The sequence below is a fragment of the Alosa alosa genome, chromosome 24 (genome assembly GCF_017589495.1).
Source record: "Alosa alosa isolate M-15738 ecotype Scorff River chromosome 24, AALO_Geno_1.1, whole genome shotgun sequence".
Lineage (NCBI taxonomy): Eukaryota > Metazoa > Chordata > Actinopteri > Clupeiformes > Clupeidae > Alosa > Alosa alosa.
The window spans coordinates 9,708,229-9,727,161 of record NC_063212.1 but is presented as its reverse complement, the minus strand read 5'-3'; the positions used below and the strand labels follow the sequence as shown (position 1 = coordinate 9,727,161).

General features: G+C 45.5%; 1 protein-coding gene across 1 annotated transcript in view; it reads left to right on the top strand.

Annotated features, from left to right (window-relative positions):
- adam19a (ADAM metallopeptidase domain 19a) overlaps nucleotides 1–18,933 on the top strand; it is a 114,246-nt gene that overhangs the window by 50,581 nt on the left and 44,732 nt on the right. Inside the window, exon 3 of the mRNA XM_048235871.1 lies at nucleotides 4,909–4,985. Coding sequence (XP_048091828.1) covers nucleotides 4,909–4,985 — 77 coding nt within the window. The remainder of the gene's footprint in view (nucleotides 1–4,908; nucleotides 4,986–18,933) is intronic.

The window sequence follows — 18,933 nt, the reverse complement described above, 5'->3', positions numbered from 1 at the left end:
TGTCGCATTTATTAGACAGTGTAGTTTGTGTGGACGGTTGAGCTGTCAGTCAAACATTGGGGTTTAAGGGATATATATATTTATATATACCCCCCTCTGATATAACGGAATGGGAGACTGGAGACGTTCATCCTGAAGGATGTTGCAGAAAAGGTCATTGCAGTAAGAAGCCCATATTTTCCACCAGGCTTTGGGAGTTTGCCGAAACTTATTAAAAGTTCTTCTAGAAGATTCCATGTCCCAGTTTGACTCCCTTATCACTGCGTGCGAGATGATGGCGGCGGTGTCTACAGTGTCAATATTGGGCTGGCAGGACAGCGGCAAGCCAGTTAAGCTGACGTTCTTTGAGTCTGCCAAGCAGTCAGTCACCGACATTAAAGAGGGAATGACCAGCATCAGTGAAGTTGCCGGAAGGTGAAGCACAGTTGAGGTGCCTGAAGTGAAGTGAGGGGTAGCAAAGGAGTGAAAATTTAAGAAGAAACGGAGGATTATTGACAACGCAGCTTGAGGACGAAGCCGGATTTGCATTATTCGGTGCTGTTTTGTGGCTTTTGCGAGAGGAACACTCGCTGTTGGACACGGTGAATAAAGAGACGTATAATCATGTTACGTTCGGCACAGAGAGGGCTGTTTCTTACTGGATGTGATTCCTTCACTCTCTCTCTCTCTCTCTCTCTCTCTCTCTCTCTCTCTCTCTTTACCATAGCAGAGCGAGGTTTTTTTTCTGGCCCTGTTTCTCTGCAAAACTTTTAAGTTGAAGTCAGTTTGTACTGGAGTGGGATAGTTGACTCACATAGACACGGCACACCGTGAGCTAGCAATTTTATTTTTACTGTAGCTTTATGTAATAGATTTATTGTGTGCGTGAGTGTATGCCAGTGTAAAAGTTTGTGTGTGTGTCTGTGTGTGTGTGTGTGTGTGTGTGTGTGTGTGTGTGTGTGTGTGTGTGTGTGTGTGTGTGTGTGTGTGTGTGTGCGCGCGTAGGCACTGGGGAGGGGAGCGCTCGTCTCCTCAGCTTTGCTTCATCCGGAGTTCCAGCGTTGCACCCTGCCTGAACTCTACGCCACCCCCTCCTTGCTTGTCTTTCTCCGTATCTCTCTTTCTCTCTCTCTCTAACTCTCTCTCTCTCCCTGCTCCTCCTCTTCCCAGTACCCTTCCTCCTCTTCCTCCTCCTTCCTCCTCCTCCTCCTCCTCCTCCATCATTTGTATAGTTATTTCATTTCAGACTCTGAGACACACGCAGAGAGGGAGATTAATTACAGGCTCTCATCTCTGTCATTTAGCAAAGCTACGCCTGTGCACACCCCCTCAGTCACACGCACGCGCACACACATGCACACATGCACACACACACACATATTCACTGTCATATCGCTTCCATTCGGGATGTGCCAACAAAAACACTGCTTTTCTCCCAACACATAAATTCGTACACACACACACACACACACACACACACACACACACACAGAGTTCTGCACCTCTTACCTCCATCTATCTCATCCCCACCCCACCTTGCTCCATCCTCTTCTCACCCCTCTCTCTTGTCAAAGTGCATGCCCCTCTCTCTCTCTCTCTCTCTCTCTCTCCTCTCTCTCTCTCTCTCTCTCTCTCTCTCTCTGTCTGTCTTGGCGCTCAGTAAGCGATTGCATGTTCAGAAAAGCTATCTCCTCCACACCTCCCCGGCGCACTTAGCACCTCAGTGAGGAAAGGACTCTGAAGACACCCGCTCCACTCCGCTCCACCACCACAACCACCCCTCCCTTCCTCCAACCTATAAAGACACTCTGTGGCCTAGTTTTATTTTTACATATCGCCCCAAACTACTCCCCTCCATCCCCATCCCCCCACAAGAGCTCCAAGATGAGAAAAGTGTCAGGGGGAAGATTGGATCTTTGCGATTTCCGAGCTCGGTCCAACTCTCTCCTCCATCTCTCTATCTCCCTCCCTCTCTTCCCCCTCGACCAGGCTGAGATATGGAATCCCAATCCCGTTCCATGCACGGCTGAATGACTGGCCAGTCTGTCACACGATAAAGCCCACTACGCGGCACGCCATCTCTCGTCGGGCCACTTGGCCATAATCGCCGGCCCGCAGCAAGCCCCTTCCACGTGAGCGCCGGGGGTCCACCGTATCAGTGGACCCGGCGTCTGTGCCGAGGGAGAGTCATCACCCCACCTCCGGGATACGGCGGCATTGAGATTGCCACGGCGATTCGTTTCCAGCTGCCAAGGAAAGAGTCATTTCGTCATTTTCTTTCATTTTTTTCTTCGGTGCCGGTGGGTTGGGGGACAGGCAGTGCGGAGAAGAAGAAGAAGAAGAAGAAGAAGATGTGGCTGGTCAGAGAGTCACTGACATCGTATATTAATCATGACTCTGAGAGTCGCTGCTCCTCTAGCCTTGGGCGACATACAACAGAGATAGATTTGTTCCGTCAAGGCCTCGGACAGGTGAAAAACGAATAAAAACCCAAATGGGTATTAGATGGAAATAGTTCACATGTCTCTCTCTCTCTCTCTCTCTCTCTCTCTCTCTCTTATTCTTTCTCTCTCATGCTCTTACATGTTACAGCCAGGCTCTGATCCATGTAATAGGAAAGACCTCGTCACCAGGCAGCATGTTAGTGCTGGCCCAGTGAAGCGGAAAAGGCCGTCTGTATCTGATAGGGGGAGATATACCTCTTCCTCTCCACAGGCCCGTAATCTACCTGTCTCACGTGTGACGGAGGAAGACAAGGGTGCACCCGTAGACAACCGTGTGGCGCTCGTGACGACAAACTGTCAAACGCACCTCGCCATTGTTTCAGTGTTTCTCCTCTCTCTCTCTCTCTCTCTCTCTCTCTCTCTCTCTCTCTCTCTCTCTCTCTCTCTCTCTCTCTCTCTCTATGCATATATAAATATATATATATATAGAGAGAGAAAGAAGAGAGACCCATTCAGGGAACATTGACAGACAATTTCTTGATTGGACATTGTCTGACAGGAGGGTTTTTTTGTAACAGTAGTTTGCATTCTTGTCAGGGTTGCTGCCTTCATGTCATCCCCATTCTGGATTTTGGATTCCATGTCCTTGGCTCTGCTGGGGTTGAAGGAAAAGTTGAGGAAAGAAAATGAATAAAAAACAGGAACATTGTGGTCAGAACACGTCAGCGCCGAATTTAGAAAAGGGTCATCCAGCTTTTTTTTTTTTAATTTTATTTTCTGATGAGGGGAAGGAGTGGTGCGGACAAACGCAAAACAGAGGAGATGTTTTCCCCAAGTAGTCACCCAGCACACAGACAGCCGCTGCGGTTGACTCACACTAAATGGCCAGCCTGTGGAGCAATGAATAATTGATGACGTTCCCTCTGTTCACGAGCCCGCATCTGACACTCCCAGCGCAGCACGACGCCGGAGCCGCAAACACGGCGAGGGCTGGAGTGCGGGGCGGCGCAGTCGCCAGAGCGATTTCTGAAACAAGCCCGCTCGCTCTGCCTCACCTCCCCACAGCAGGTGAAAAACACTTCTGAGGAGCAAACAGGGTTCAGATCTCGCTAAGTCCCACGGCGAACCGTTCAAAGCTCTTCCAGCCGAGTCGATGGCAAAGTGAGGCTTCTCGAGAAAATTTGTTCTCGGAGCAGTTTGTTTGTGTGCTGAGAAACTCTTTATTTATATATATAAAAATGAATATCTTTCCGCCACTCCACTCCCTCCTCCCACTTGGTTGGGAAGTGATGAGTCTTTGGCACAAAATGCATCTCTCTGTTTGACTGTGATCACCTGCGGTATCAGTGCAGCTCCATGCTCAGAATACCACCACCTCCCCACTTTACTCACTCTTTGTTTTCCACACACACACACACACACACACACACACACACACACACACACACATACACACACACACACACAGAGACATCATCTCTCACTGTCTTTTCTATCTATATCTCTTTGTCTCTCCCCCTGTCTTTTTCCGTTCTCTTTCTATCTGTCACTGCCTCCCTCTCTCTCTGTCACTCATTCCCTCGCTCTCTCAGTCTTATCGTTCTCCCTTCCTCTCTCCATCTCTCTCTCTCCCTCTCTCTCTCGTCACTCCCCCTCCTACTCCATCTCTCTCTTGTCTTTCTCCCTCCATGCCACACAGCTGCTGTCTGACGGGCGACCGACTGACGGGCCGTTGTCACCACTCTTGAGAGCCGGGAACAGAGCGAGGCTCTTCAGATAAAGTTGTCTGCCTCCCACACTCTATCCCTCCCCCCCTCTCTCTTTCTCTCTCTCTGTCTCTCTCTCTCTCTTTCCCTCTCTCACTCCCTCCCTATGTCTCTCTGTATCCCTCTCTCTCTCTTCCTGTCTCTCTCTCTCTCTCTATCCCTTTCTCTATCCCCCTCTTCTCCACCACTTACTCCCGTACCCAGCGCCGCGTCTATCAGTCCTCGCAGCTTACCACATGCTGCGCTGCGCTGTCCAACTGCACCCACTACACCACACCAGCAGCCGCCAGCGATGTGACACAGCCGCCAATGTGAACTCTTTCAGAAATAACACAGCGTGTTTAAGGGCCTTTTTTAAACAGGCTGGCACCATTATGAAGTGTCTGTGCATTTACTCTTCAGCGAGAACAGCATATTTTTTTGAAGGGAGTATGAATTGCATGTAGTTTTTTTCATGTCCCGCAGGGAAATTGCTGTGTGTCTTTTTGTGGGAGGGAAATAGGCAGAATTGAATTGGTCACAGCAGCGTTTTAACCACCAAAAGTAACTATTTGGAGACGTTTATTTGGCCAAGAGCATGTAGTGGCATTTTGTTTTGTGTGTGTGTGTTTGTTTTTTCAAGATGTGGGCGCCTTTTCTAACCATTTTCTGTTTCTCTCTTCCCCTCTCTCTTTTGTTCTGTCTCTCTTTCCCTCTCTCTTTTCTCTCTCTCTCTATAGGACCAGTTCCCAGACAGAGGAGAGATTGTGGTGTCGGCGCAGGACCTGGAATTGGTGCTACAGGTGGAGCGAAATCAGTGAGTCCTCCTCTTCCTTTTCCCTTCTGCTCGCCTCACGCCTCCCTCTGCTATCGGCAGCTTCATGGAAATGAGGCCAACGGGCAGAATTTACAGTTCGGGCCAAAAGCTCACAACGTTCCCATATGTATCTTACTCACCTTTTATGGCTGTACATTTATAGAAAATGTCCCCCAGGGCCTAAGCCAGCATACTAGAAGTAGTATAGGCCTCCAGTGATTTCTCCCGCTGTAGCACTGTAGCATTATCCATGTTTGCTATACACTGCGCATACCAAATGGATCATACACAACAGCAGACTAATGAAAAAATTCAGCATAGACATCACATCGGTGTCATTTGTGGCCTCTCAGCTTGGTGCAAGAATTATATCAGATATTTCTAATGTAACGGCAAATAACGGCCGTGAGTTCTACATTATTCATCACATTATCTGTGTGTGTTAATTGTGAAGACGGATCAGTTTTCAGAAGAAAGTTTGCAAGCTGGCCACATGAAGGTGCATTTGTAGACATACAGCGCTTGAACCATTAACGGCAAATAACGGCTATCACGGTTTTTGCACGCTGTTTTCGAGAAAATTCTCTTGGCAGATATGGCAATTATTTGAAAATACCTGTGAAGCGCACACACACACACACACACACACACACACACACACACACACACACAGGCAACGCAAAGAGGCACCACAGACTGAGACGGACACCAGAGAGAACAGCTTGGACACACACACACACACACACACACACACAGGCAACGCAAAGAGGCACCACAGACTGAGACAGACCAGAGAGAACAGCTTGGACAGCTGTAATGAGTCCATTACGTCAATAGTGAATTAAGACCTCAGACACTTGCTCATGTTGCTATCAGTTAAGCTATGCTGGGGATCGATGTTTGCTGGGAGGTATAAAGTGTTTATACAAGTAGGGAACGCTGGCTGAAGAGTTTGCACAGTATAGCCGTATTGCTAGCAGATGTGCGTGTTCTGTGATGCCAGAAATCAGCGAACCACCACACTATTGATCAGCATCATCTGGCAATCCTGACTTCAAAGTGCATGTTGATTTTGAAGGATGTTCAAAAGGATGTTGTTTTTTGTTTGACCGTGCAAGTGTTGTGTCTATCAAGCTGCTAGCTAGCTAGTCAAGCTGCTAGCCTGTGAACTTGTTCAAAAGTTAAGAGATCTGAAGGGGTCTTGCCTTGAATAAGTTGACATTTCATATAAACATATAAACACAGCTTGATCCTGGGGGTCTTGAGGGTGTTTGCATCAATGGACCTGAGGCGGCGGGTATGGTGGATGAGGAGGTCAGAGAGTTTTGGGGGGGGGTTTGTAGGTGAGAAGTATCAAGTTGATCTTGTGTTTGAACGAATAGCATGGCATCAAAGGATGCAAACAAAGGATGTGGTGGCTGTGTGCTTGTTAAAGCAACACCAAAGATTTTTTTGTACCTTAAAATATTGTTTCCAAAATCGTTTCAGTGGTTCATCAACTCGTAACAGGGTGAACGGCACTTCTGCATTCTCTTCGCGACCCTCTATCGGCTATAACCGCACTATGCAAGTTTGCCAGATCAAATTTGTAGTTTCTTATGTCTCATTCCATCGAACTACAGCGGATCTGTAGTTTGATGGAATGAGACATAAGAAACTACAAATTTGACTTGCTTCTGATGTCGCAATACATCATACTTTCATAAAATCATGCAACCTACTCTACCTTGTCTGTAGACCTCGTTATTTCCAAAGCCAGTGCTGGATAAACAAATAGCGTGCGTGCGACAGGAAAAGTGCTTTGGTGTTGCTTTAATAAAGAAATGTGTTGCAGTAGTAAAGCCAGTTGTGCATAAACATATTGCTTATTTATCCTCATCCTGTCTTTTTCTTGCATGTGTCCTTCATTTATCTGCAAGTAGCATTTTTATTTGCAAAAATACATTGCATTATTTTGATGGAGGCACATCAAAGCACGTTGTTTTTGTTTGAATGGAGTTATTTGTTTTTGTAAAGCACGGTAACTGTGTCCATATTTGCAAATTAAGTGGGGTACTTCTGAATGTCGGGTATTTTTGAAAACATATTAAGTTTGATTGTGACATTATGGCATTATTATGGCAGCTGTCTTTCCACTGTGCACTGGGCCGATTTCACCCTTTCAGCCGTATACCTGAATCGCCTCGTCCTGGCGCTCACCACTATATAATAGATCAGGCCTGACTCAAGCCACCAGGGGAGACATGATAGATGCGTCAGTAATTTTGTCAAACCCATGCGGCCATTATATCACCTCCATCAATAGAGGGAAAGGGGAAAAAACACGAACGCCTTATTAAAGTTCGACAAAGGATGGCACAGCGGTGTTATGAAAAACACCCGGTATCGTTGGAGTCTGCGAGAGATATTTGATGATAGTTATGACGGAAAAGTGATTTCTAGGGCTTTGCCAATTATACAATTCACTCTCCATTCTCTCCTTAAGATAGGCCCCCCTCTTTTTCGTCTTAAAATTTTGATGAACTGGGAGAGGTAGTAATTACTGTAACATATGAGGTCTTCCATCACTTATGCAACCTCTTCTGCCTACTTCCAACTTTTAGTTTATGCCGGCAAAAGGAAATAATTCCTAACGTCTTCTTCATATTGGCCACTGTAGGAGCTGGCTGGCTTGAGCTGTTAGTTAAATGAAAGCTGGAAGCAGAGTTATTGTTGTCCTTGTCCTTCTCCTTGTGCCATAGCCAGAAACCTTTTTCTCCAGAAACTTCTTACTTCTTCTGCCACTCTACTGACAATAGATCTGCTGATGACTTTTGGAGTACACCACAAGTTTCATCCTCATTGCTGTTGGACAAATAGGCTTTAGTCACAATAGTTGGTAAACAAAGCATAACATTATTAGCTGTCATCAATGGGTTGAGTTTAACGTATTTCCAGGGAGGTAAAGTAACTACCAGTAAGTAGTAATACTTAAGTACAGTACGCTAAGTATGAATGGGGAATATCTGTACTTTACTTTTTTATGTTTCTTCCTACTTTCCCTTTTACTTCACTACAATTTTCAATGTATACTTTTACTCCACTATATTTTCATTAGCAGAAAAAAGTAGAGAGTAGGATCAAATAATGTGCAAATGAAAACAAAAGCCACAGTTTCCATTTAACATGTTAGATATTTGCAACCCCAAGATTTTCTGACCTGATGTCACCATGGGTCACAGCAATGAATAAAGACATAGTGACAGAGTTAAGGCCTAGCAAATATAACTAATACAGTGCACACCAAGGCCTATGTAGGCTGTTGTAAGGAGCTGAATTAAATTGAAATTCTAGCTGCTTGCTTTTCATTAATAGCATAATTTGTTTAGGGTTTCAAAGCGTGTTTATAGAGTGTGATGTAACTGCCTTTCTAAACATGTTGAATAAACTTCATTATAGGCCTAAGGAAGCAGCAGTGAAAAATGAATGGCAGCCATACCTTTGTTCAGGCTTTGAAGACATTGTGTATGAAGTGTAGGCACGAAGTTTGAAGGTGCTGCATGAACTTAATAGCCTATCCAAAGTTCTGACTGCTTTCTTTTTCATTAAAAGTATAGTGAAGGGAGGGGGTTCTCACTCCACCTGGCCTCAAAAGCTTTTATTAGTACTTTGTACTTCTACTTCCAGTAGTTTTATAATGTTTTATAATGGGCTACTTGTCATGCTAATGTAAATAATAGAAACTTTTACTTAAGTGGTATGCTTATAGATTACTTTTACTTTGATTTAAGTCTGTTTCTGATTAAATATCTGTACTCCTCAAGTGTGGGTTTCGGATCATTTATGCAAATCTGCGTCTGCGCATTTCTACTTCAAGCTAAATGCGAATTACTTAGGGAAAAGTAAAGAACATATTTAAGGTGTCAGTTAAATAGAGACAAACATAGGGATGTTAGAATAAAAATATATATACGATTTAGTCACCAATCATATGTCCACTATAACTATAAGTCATCAGCTGCAGCCATCTCCTCCCACAATCATATATGTCGTTCTTGAATATTGGGCTGATGGATAATAAGCATTTGGCATGATGGTTATTCGAAAAGCCCATGGATATGGGATGTTTGCTTGCATAATTAGATTGCATTGACGGAAAAAACAATGAATGGTTATTGACAAGCTGGGTGAGCATGCTGTGATTGCCCTATTATGAAAATGACTGCATAGGTGGGCTGCTGGTCCGCAGTGTCTGTGTGTGTGTGTGTGTGTGTGTGTGTGTGGGGGTGGAATATTTACCCACTGAACAGAATAAACTGACTCAGACCCAGCACGGCAGAAGCAGTGTGATTCGGATTTGGCCAAGCACAGCATTGTCTGTTGTTCTTTAGAGGAACATGAGATTTTGGAATTTGGCACCACTGTTGACCGCATAACAACAATGTAATGACGACTGCTTAAATGCACTTTGGCCGAAAGTAATGTGATGAACTGGTAATTACAAAAGTATGTTTCCCATCTCTGGGAATTTTTGGACGGTTGCCAGAAAAAATATCATTGTGCTGCAGTCAGATGCCTCAAGAGAGAGTCATCAGAATATGATCTGCAACTAGTGTGAGCAGGACAGTCTGAGAACGAAGATGGATATTCAACCCCACAGTAGGGTGCTCTTCAGAGAGAGGCAGAATACAGTGAAGAAAAGACTGAAAAGAGAGACAAGAAAGAAAGAAAGAAAGAGGAAAGAGAAAATCGGAGAGGAACAAACGGTGAGAAAGATGGGAAAGGGGATAGTTGCCTGATGAGAGCATCCCCCCACATGACGTCACCCATGTATGGTATTGTTTATTTGAACTCCGCGCTAGCTGCGGAGCTGATGGATCGTTTAGTCTGGTCCTTGGAATCTAGGTCAGGGAGACCAGGAGGACCTCCCGAGAAACCAAGAACCCAACCCAGACGGAATGCAGCCAGACTCGCTTAACACAGACGCACACACACAGAACCATAAGAACTCACAGAACCGTAAGAGCTTTCACAGAGCACACACAGAACCCTAAGAATACACACACATACATACACACACACACACACACACACACACACACACACACACACACACACACACACACACACACACTCACTCTCACTCTTAAGGAAGTCTTTTTTCCCAGGCCACCTGAATAGACTGTCGGACAGGAATGAAATGGATACAAGGATACAAGGAAGTTTATTGTCACATGCATATAGTTACTGGAAGTAAGAAATGCAGTGAAATTATGTCTGGTGTCAGCCTATTTGTGCATTAATGGGGGGGGGTAAAGTGCAGTAGAAGAGGTTTAGTAGATTAAGTGGCAAGGGCTGCATAAAAAAGGTGGGGGAGGATTGGGATTGGGTGGGGGGCACCAACAAGGAGCACCCAAGAGCAACAGGGGCAAGGAAAAACTCCCTTACCAAGGAAGAAACCTTGAAAGGAAACTCCTGAAAGGAGAGGTGAGGTAAGAAGAAAAAGGGATAAAAAGGTGGATGAAGGGATGGGGAAAGAGAAGGAGGGAAGGAAAAGGTGGATGAAGGGATGGGGAAAGAGAAGGAGGGAAGGAAAAGGTGGATGAAGAGACAGGAAAGAGAAGGAGGAAGAGAAAAGGTGGATGAAGAGACAGGGAAGAGAAGGAGGAAGAGAAAAGCGGTTAATGACTTTGACTTAAGGATCTTTAAATAGAGCCAGAAGTCCGAGCACTCTCTACCTCAAGACTTAACTTAAGGCTTCCTATAAATCTGTCCTGGAGATTCGTCTATTTCCGGCCAAATATCCCTGCATCGCCACATAACCTAGAACTGACATCAGGATGATATATGCAGTTTTGTTGTCTTAGCAGAGGTTAATAGACTTTTCATAAGATGTTTTTCTTGGAATAATTAGATAAAGAATTACACTTTCCCAATGCTCGGTATACAAGTAAAATGTGAAAATGTGTTGATATTTTTTACGTAGACGTGAATGATGGAGGAAATTAGCTAGATCTGTCATGTGCTCGTCCTCAGCAGGGGGGGGGTAGGGTTGTAAAAAGAAACTGTACACCAAATCCAAACTGACAGTACAAAAGCATTAAAGATTTAAACAGAGAATACAAAGACAATACACAGAGGATTGTGTTCCTTTTAGTACTTCGCCTCGACGGCCCATCTGAAGCCCAGTCCACCGTGACACAGCTTGCCGTTGTTTAATTGCACACACGCTTTCTATATTATTTCAGTGAACATCTGGCTGTACATTTTATTTATGGACTTGGAAAATGCCCCATGGGGAAAGTGCATAGTTTGGAGCATGACAAATAGAGATGGTAACCAGGGGCCTCTGGCCATTCTGTTGCCATTACAAAAGGGCGCCACGGCGATGAGATTTCTACTGTTTTAATTATGACCACTGCTGAAAGCAGATAGTGTTTGTTGAAGGTTTTTTTTTTTATCCTCTTCCTCTTAGCCTACTTAAACTTCACTAATCTATGGGAAACTTGGGATGTTTGTAGCCCCCCTAATGGTACAGGAATGGAAAGTTTGTGTGCCTCCTGCCAAGCTGTGTGTTACTCTCTGTGTTAGAGAGGGCGCTGGCAATAGCGCAAAAACAGCCAAAAACGATCAAATTTACACATGCCCGTGGCTGCTCTCTTAATGAAAGTACTGTTTCATACCCTGTCAGAGTACAGCCACCACATTCACAAGCTATAGAAAATACCTAATTTCACTTAATTCTTGCTCATTCTCCCAAGTCATATTACGCAACTCTATGCAGTATGTCTAGTTGAAGGCACCAGCTTATGTTTAGGTATGAACCAATTAAGAACACTCTATAATGACTCCCCTTATGTATTAACTCAGTGTTGAATTTTTCTCATTTTGAAATGTGTAATTCGATCGGGTGATCGTAAAATACGGAATGTACTACTAACATCAAAAGCACCCACCCATATCAGCTAATTCATTTGTTTCTAAGGCCCATTTGTAATTATCCCTCGGCTTTGCCCGTCTGTGGCTCACTCCATTTTTATCAGTCTCTCACAGCTATATCATTCACAGTCAGGCATACAAACACCCCTCCCACGTGCTCCGACATAAACACACAACACTAACACATTTGCACTGATGGTGACAGAGTGTTTAGTGGCTCCATTTAATTTTAATTTCAAATTCCTGCGGTGCATTAGATTAGGCTAAACCTCTCAGTTTATGGTAATGAGGGAGCCTAGGCATCGATTACATTTTTTTCCTTCACCTCATTCTCTCTCTCTCCCTCTCTCTCTTTCTCTCTCTCTCTCCGTCTCTCTTTTCCTCTTGGGACAAACTCAGAGCTCCAGGTAAACTGACGTTTCCACAGTGGTGTTCTTGGGGACTTAATGCCGCCCCCCCATACACACACACACACACCCCACACCCACCCACCCACACACACACACACACACGCTAAAGCACACAAAGTGAGCTGCCGGCCCCCGTCCTACAATCGTCTCTGGGCAGTGGATTTCAGCAGGTTGTAATTAGGGCTAATCCTCTGCACAGGAGTGGATCTGGGGAGAATGAGTTTTAAATCGGAGGCTTTTAAGCATGCATCCCAGTGCCCTCATTATCGACTGGATCGATTTCTCAGGGAATTGCTTTTTTTGGGGGGGGGGGTTGGGTGTGTGTGTGTGTCAGTGTGTGTGTGTGTGTGTGTCAGTGTGTGCCTACACCCGTGTGTGTGTCAGTGTGCGCCTGCGGCTCCTGCTTTTTATTTTGATTAAAATCAATAAGGGGCTTTGATCTTGTAATCTGCCCCAGCCTCGGAGGATGTTGGTGCTAAGGAAGACTGACGCGCCCTGCACGGTCCGCACAGATCCCTTTTCAGGTTAATTGGGCACCTCTTTGAAAAAAAAAAAAGAAACCCTACAAGCCAGCATACTTTGCACGTTTGGGGGAATGACAGAGGGACTTGAAAGAGTGGTGGAAGTGGGAGGGACACAGTAATAAGAAATGAAAAGGGGGATAAAAACATTTCCCCCTAAACGTGATTTAGAGAGACCAAAGTGAACATCACTACTGGAGAGATCAAAGTGAACATCACTACTGGAGAAAGGTAAAGTTGTAGACAGTGAGATTTTTTTTTTACTGTTATCATTAGTGTAATTTGTTGCCATTAAAAGATTGTCACCGCAAATGTTTAATTAGCATCAGGTCCAACAGCAGCTTTTGGTTGCCGAAAACAAAATGCATATTTTCCATTGGAGTTCATTCCACAATGCTGACACCTTGCTTTGCCAAAGTAATGAGGGTTTGGGGGGGTTTTGGCAGGAGTTCTTCTCAGCCTTTGACAAAGTGCTTGCTTATCCACCATGCAGATTTAGTAACTCTCCCATCTGCCATGTCTAATGAGTTATGTTTGAGGAAGTTCAGCTCTGGTTTGACCTCACTGCACTTTTCAAACTTTTTCAACATTCAAGCATACACAATACATAGAACCGTATGTCCACGTAGCCTACACGGAACGTCACGCCCAAATGAACATTTCTGCAGAGCAAACATCGGGCTAGTGTCTTTAGCAAACATATGGAGCTTACATTGAGTTCTCAGTTTTCCTGCCTCATTCATTTTTTGTATTTGAATAGTGGTTGCTAATAGGAACAACCAGAAGTCACTATTTGGTTGCCATTTGCTTAAATCTGGTTGCTAAGAGCAGCTTGGCAACAGTAAAAGTCGTGCCCTTCTCATCATTTGGTATTAGGGGCTTCAGCTTTAATAACTCTACCTTTTCATTAAAGCCTTAAGACACAGATATACTGTACTGTACTATGGGACCGATGGAGACATGAAAGAATGACAGAGAGGCAGAGAAAATGAGAGGCGGAGAGAGAAACCGAAAGAGAGAGATAGAGTCAGGAAGGCAGAGATATAGATGAAGGCAGAGAAGGAGTGAGGCACAGACAGACAGACAGACAGAGAGATGGAGAGAGAAAGACTAGGGGGGGCGAGGCCAGGAGCAGGAAACAGGTGCTGCAGCTTGAGTGGCAGTCTCCGGATTGGATTCTCGGCGCAGCCTTTCTGCTGGGCGCGTGCGGAGGAAGTGGAGTCGGCAGGGGGTGGAGGTGGTGGTGGTGGTGGTGGGGTGGGGGGTTAGGGTAGACAGCTGGACGACCTTGAGACTTTGTTGCTCCCTGCCTGGCTCAAGACACCACTACCCTCGAACCTCCCCACCCTCCCTCCACCTCCCTCCAAACAACATCCCCTTACACACTCACCACAGTGTCGTCGTCCCCCAGCACGGCACGCCACCTGCTTGTCCAAACAAATCTCCCCTGCAGGAAGGGGAACTTCCTGTCCCACATTTCTCTTCTCTTCCGCTTCCACGTCCCATGTATTCAAGCGGTGGACAGCCTTGAGATGATTGTCAGTGAATAACTATTTATATACTCACTCATACCCGCACTTGCTCTCTCTCACACACACAAACACACACAACACACACACACACACACACACACACACACGCATTGTTCTTCTGTTCTTCCCTCAGCGCGCTCTGTCGGTGAGGCTTATTGTGCAGGCCCTAACCCTGCCGTGAGTCAGTCATTCATGAAACCTGCCACTGCTGCAGTCAGCAAGCCCCTCAATCTTACAAATAACATAATGAGATAAGCCACGGAGACAATAACTAAATGACCATGAAGTCATTTATCATGAATTACAGACGGCTGCCGTGATGGTGTTTACCAGGCGGGGTTGTTGACAGCTTGCCTTCTCATAATTAAAGACCCTCAGTAGTAATATTAGCCTCACATTTCTGTTTTTATTAAAGCTTTTAGTAGGCCACGTAGACAATGACAATGATCACACAAAGGTCAGATGCTTCACTCTAGGGATCTCTGGGGAGCACACATAGCTAATTACTGTGGTCATAATTACAGCATAAAAACGTTTCTCCGCAAGGACTAAACGATATATTTGTAACATGTCCTTACAGCACTTGTACCATTTAACCTAAGAATAACACACGACCTGAGAAAGACATCGTTCAGGAAAAAATGGCACCCTTTGTTCTTCTGTCCACATTCCTCTTAGTATTATGCACACACATCCCCCCACCCACACTGCGCTTTCAGTGGCCCAATAGACTGTGACGGACCATAAACGCACGGATCCAGCCAATTAGCGCTACACTGTTAGCCCACCAGAGCACGCGGAGGCCTCGCTCCTGATTATACAGCACGGCTGACTGGTGCAGCCGGCGTGGGTGCCCGGGTCCTCGGGTCGTTTAAAGGGTGAGCTGCCCCTCTGATTGCATGTAAAGACCACAGCGAGCGAGGTACCACCCGTCAGCACAACCCTGGTAACCCTTTGCTGATAACAAGCTGTTTACAGAAGCCAGCGAAGCCTCATGGATTTAATTTGTTCTGGACAAACGTGACTATCTGACTGCAGGGAGATGGGAGATTGTCCATACAGCACGTGTTTAATGCCCTTATGGCAGGCTGAATAATCATTCAACAGCATACAGTAGTGGAGCTGTAAGGCAAGGGCAGTTCAAACGGGTCAAAAAACAATCAAATTGCAATCGATTCCCTGGAGGGATTTGTCTTAAAAAAGCTTTTTAATGTCGGCTGAAGCATAAAAATGCGTACATGAGGATAAAAAGCCTTCATTTCTTTTTTCTCTCTCTCTCGCTCCCAAAAATAAACATTTTTCAAACACATTTCGACAAAAGACCCTCACCGTTTTTTTTTTTTTTAATGCGTTCTTTTCTGTCTGATGATATTAAAGGTACTCTAAGCGATATTACGTGCTTTCAGATACAGCAAACATCTTCTCACAATCCGCTAGCTGCCTGTCCACTGAATACACTGGAAAAAAAACGCAGTCTCTGTAGACAGCCCAGGCTCCAAAAACGGCAACAAGAGCAGCCTGAACCATGAAACATAACAAACTTTTCCAGCCATTCACCGACGAGATGCGCGTTCTGGAGAGTTTCAGTTAGTTACGGGAGGGAGGGGAGGAAAGGGGTCTAGTTGCACGGGTACAACAGAGGGAGGGGCCCTCCAGTTTACTGTGTATTCAAGATTCTTGAACATGTTTATGGGGTGTGCTAGCTCTCTGTTTTGTTTGTACAACAGAAGTGACGTTACCCAACATTGTCTTTGCTGCACCATTTAATGCCCTCCAATCTGTTTACTGTGTATTCAAGATTCTTGGAACATGTTTATGTTTACCTGGTAACAGTCTCCTTGTCCTCGGTTACTAGACAGTGCACAAAAACAGAAGTGTTCCAAATGGAGATGTGTGCTGGCTGCGTGTGGATAACTGAGGCATCTCTGTCTCCACTGGTTGTGAATGGCGACCTGTCATACTTCCCTGCAGTCCACATTTGCCCATGGCCATGACTGAACCTGAAATAGCTCTTACGCAACGTTGTCCAGACTGAAGGCATAGCGTTCTCAGCCTCTCAAAGATCCACCGACCATAAAAAGTGATTTTGTGCTCTCTGTGTAGATTCACGGCTGATGTTGCTTTTGATTCGCTTGACGATTTCAGAACACAAGTCACACTGATGCAATCAGAATTAATAACCGAGAAGATTGGATTAACATGGCTGCAAAGGCAGCATCAGAATCAGACTCATTTTTTTCCCCCATAGAACTTATGACACTGTTTGAATGTTGGTGTGGCCTGAAATTTTTGAAAAATAATGTTGTGAAACTAGGGCAGCGAGTGTGCAGTGCAGCTTTTGTTTGTTGTTGTTTTTCCTTTTAAATGCTCAAAGTGGGCCGCGGCTCTCTGTGAAATGATTGGAAGAAGCGCCCAGCTGCTGGAGTGGCATTCGACAGCTACCTGACACACCGCTGGCAGCGAGTCTCTTGCAATCACTGCACACTCGTTCCTCCCTGAGTGCATTTTGACAGCTTTCCCTGTAGTGTGGGGGGGATGGTGGTGGTGGTAGTAGTGGGGGACTCAAGCAGTTCTTGACAACCAAATCGAAGAATTTCCCTTAATTTATGATTTGAAAGGCAAGACATAGCAAAAAAGGCAAAACAAAAAACATAACCCTAAATTGAAAAAGGCTACAAGGCACCTCTGTGCCTTCTGTATTAAAGTGCCGTCTGGAATGTTTGCCTGGAGGTGTTTTTTCCCCACTGCGCTTTGATTGGCTGCCTTTTCTTTATTTGAATGCCCAGCGCAGGAGCACCGGTCTTAGGGTTTAAATAACAGCTGTAACTAAGGCGCTTGTTTCCGTGCAATAAGACCGCCATAGCTCATTTTCTGAGCTCATCTCAGACTCGGAGGAGGGGAAATTGGTGTGCGAATGGTGGTGGTGGTGGATGAAAAGAGGTAAACAGGTGGAAAGGGAGGAAGAGAGGAGGAGATGGATTGGTGGAGGGGTGGGGTGGGGGGGTGGATTGGTGGAGGTGTGTGTGGGGTGGGGGGGATTGGTGGAGGTGTGTGTGGGGTGGGGTGGGGGATGGATTGGTGGAGGAATGTGTGGGGTGGGGGGGATTGTCGCAGAGTAAAGAGTTGAGCCCAGCAGAGGCCGTCGAGGCTGAGGAGGGTAAATGCCCACAGATGGCAACGATCATGCACACCAGCTCGCACTGGGTCACTGGGTCAGTCTCTCGCTCTCCCTCTCTTTTTCACCCTTCCTCACTTACTTTTTGTGTGTCTCCTCTCTCCCCCTCTCCTTCCTCTCTCTCTCTCATACTCTCTCTCTCTTTCCCTCTGCTTGTCTTTCTTCCTCCTCTCATGTTTTATCCTCTCTCACTCTGCATTTGTTCTTCCTGTCATCTCTGCCCCCCTCCCCATCCACACACACACACACACACACACACACTCCCTCTCCCTGCCTTGGCTGTGTTTCCTCAGCAGAGAAGCAGACAGAAAACAGCTGCCCCGCCTGTGCTGTGTGCTGCCTGGAGAGGAGTGCAGCGCTCTGACAAGACGAGTAATAACAAACCAGCACAAGGGCTCCGTGCTGTGATTCAGATGACAGGATATAAGTTTGTTGTGTGTGTGTGTGTGTGTGTGTGTGTGTGTGTTTCTTGATGTGTGGTAGTATGTGTATGTATCCCTGTTTTGTTTTTCTTGTGATTCATTTGTGTGAGTGTGTTGCCACCACCTCTGCAGTTTATTTTCTCCTGTTCTGTGTGATGAATTCATCACACACACTCCTCCAGTTACTTAGCAAAAAAGAGTACAAGAAAAATAAGAAAGAAAAGAGGGGGAAAAAAGAAAGAAAACACAAAGGGGAAATCTCATCACAGTTGTTGATGATATTATTAGTTTCAAACAGTATGGCACATCCGGCAGAACCCCGTGGATTTCTGAAGCCGTGATTTTTTTTTTTGCGGCGTCTGTCAAATATGACGAGTATGTTTCACTTGTGCTTCACTTTACCGCCACCTCTCTCATTTCTCATTTCTCATTTTAAGGACAAAAAGGAGGAGGCATGGAGGAGAGATGGATGGGGGGGTAGATGGGGGGGTGGGGGGGGGGCGCTCTCAGCTGCAAAAATCAAAACACACACCGTAGAGGGAGGAATATATCTATAGTGGAGTATGTAACTTCATTGAAAGAGCATGTTGTGTGTCTGTGTGTGTGTGTGTGTGTGTGCCTGTTTCTATGTGTGTGTGTGCGCCGGTCTCTATGTGTGTGTGTGTGTGTGTGTGTGTGTGTGTGTGTGTGTGTGTGTGTGCATGTGTGTATGTACTTCATCAAGAATTTTTTTGAAAAGGTGCCTGTTGAATAGAGGTTATTAGATATGAGTCATGTTCCTCTGTAGTAGCCTAAGGTAGACACTTACTATGCACGAGTGTCGATATTAAGCAAGCTACTTATGTGTGTGTGATTCTTCCTTGTGTTATTCTCTGGGTTGGGTCTCTTCACAAGAAAACCGTTGCAAAATGGCTCCAGCAGTGAAAGCTGAAGTCGAGGTTAAACCTCAGTCAGATGTCTGCAGGCCCTA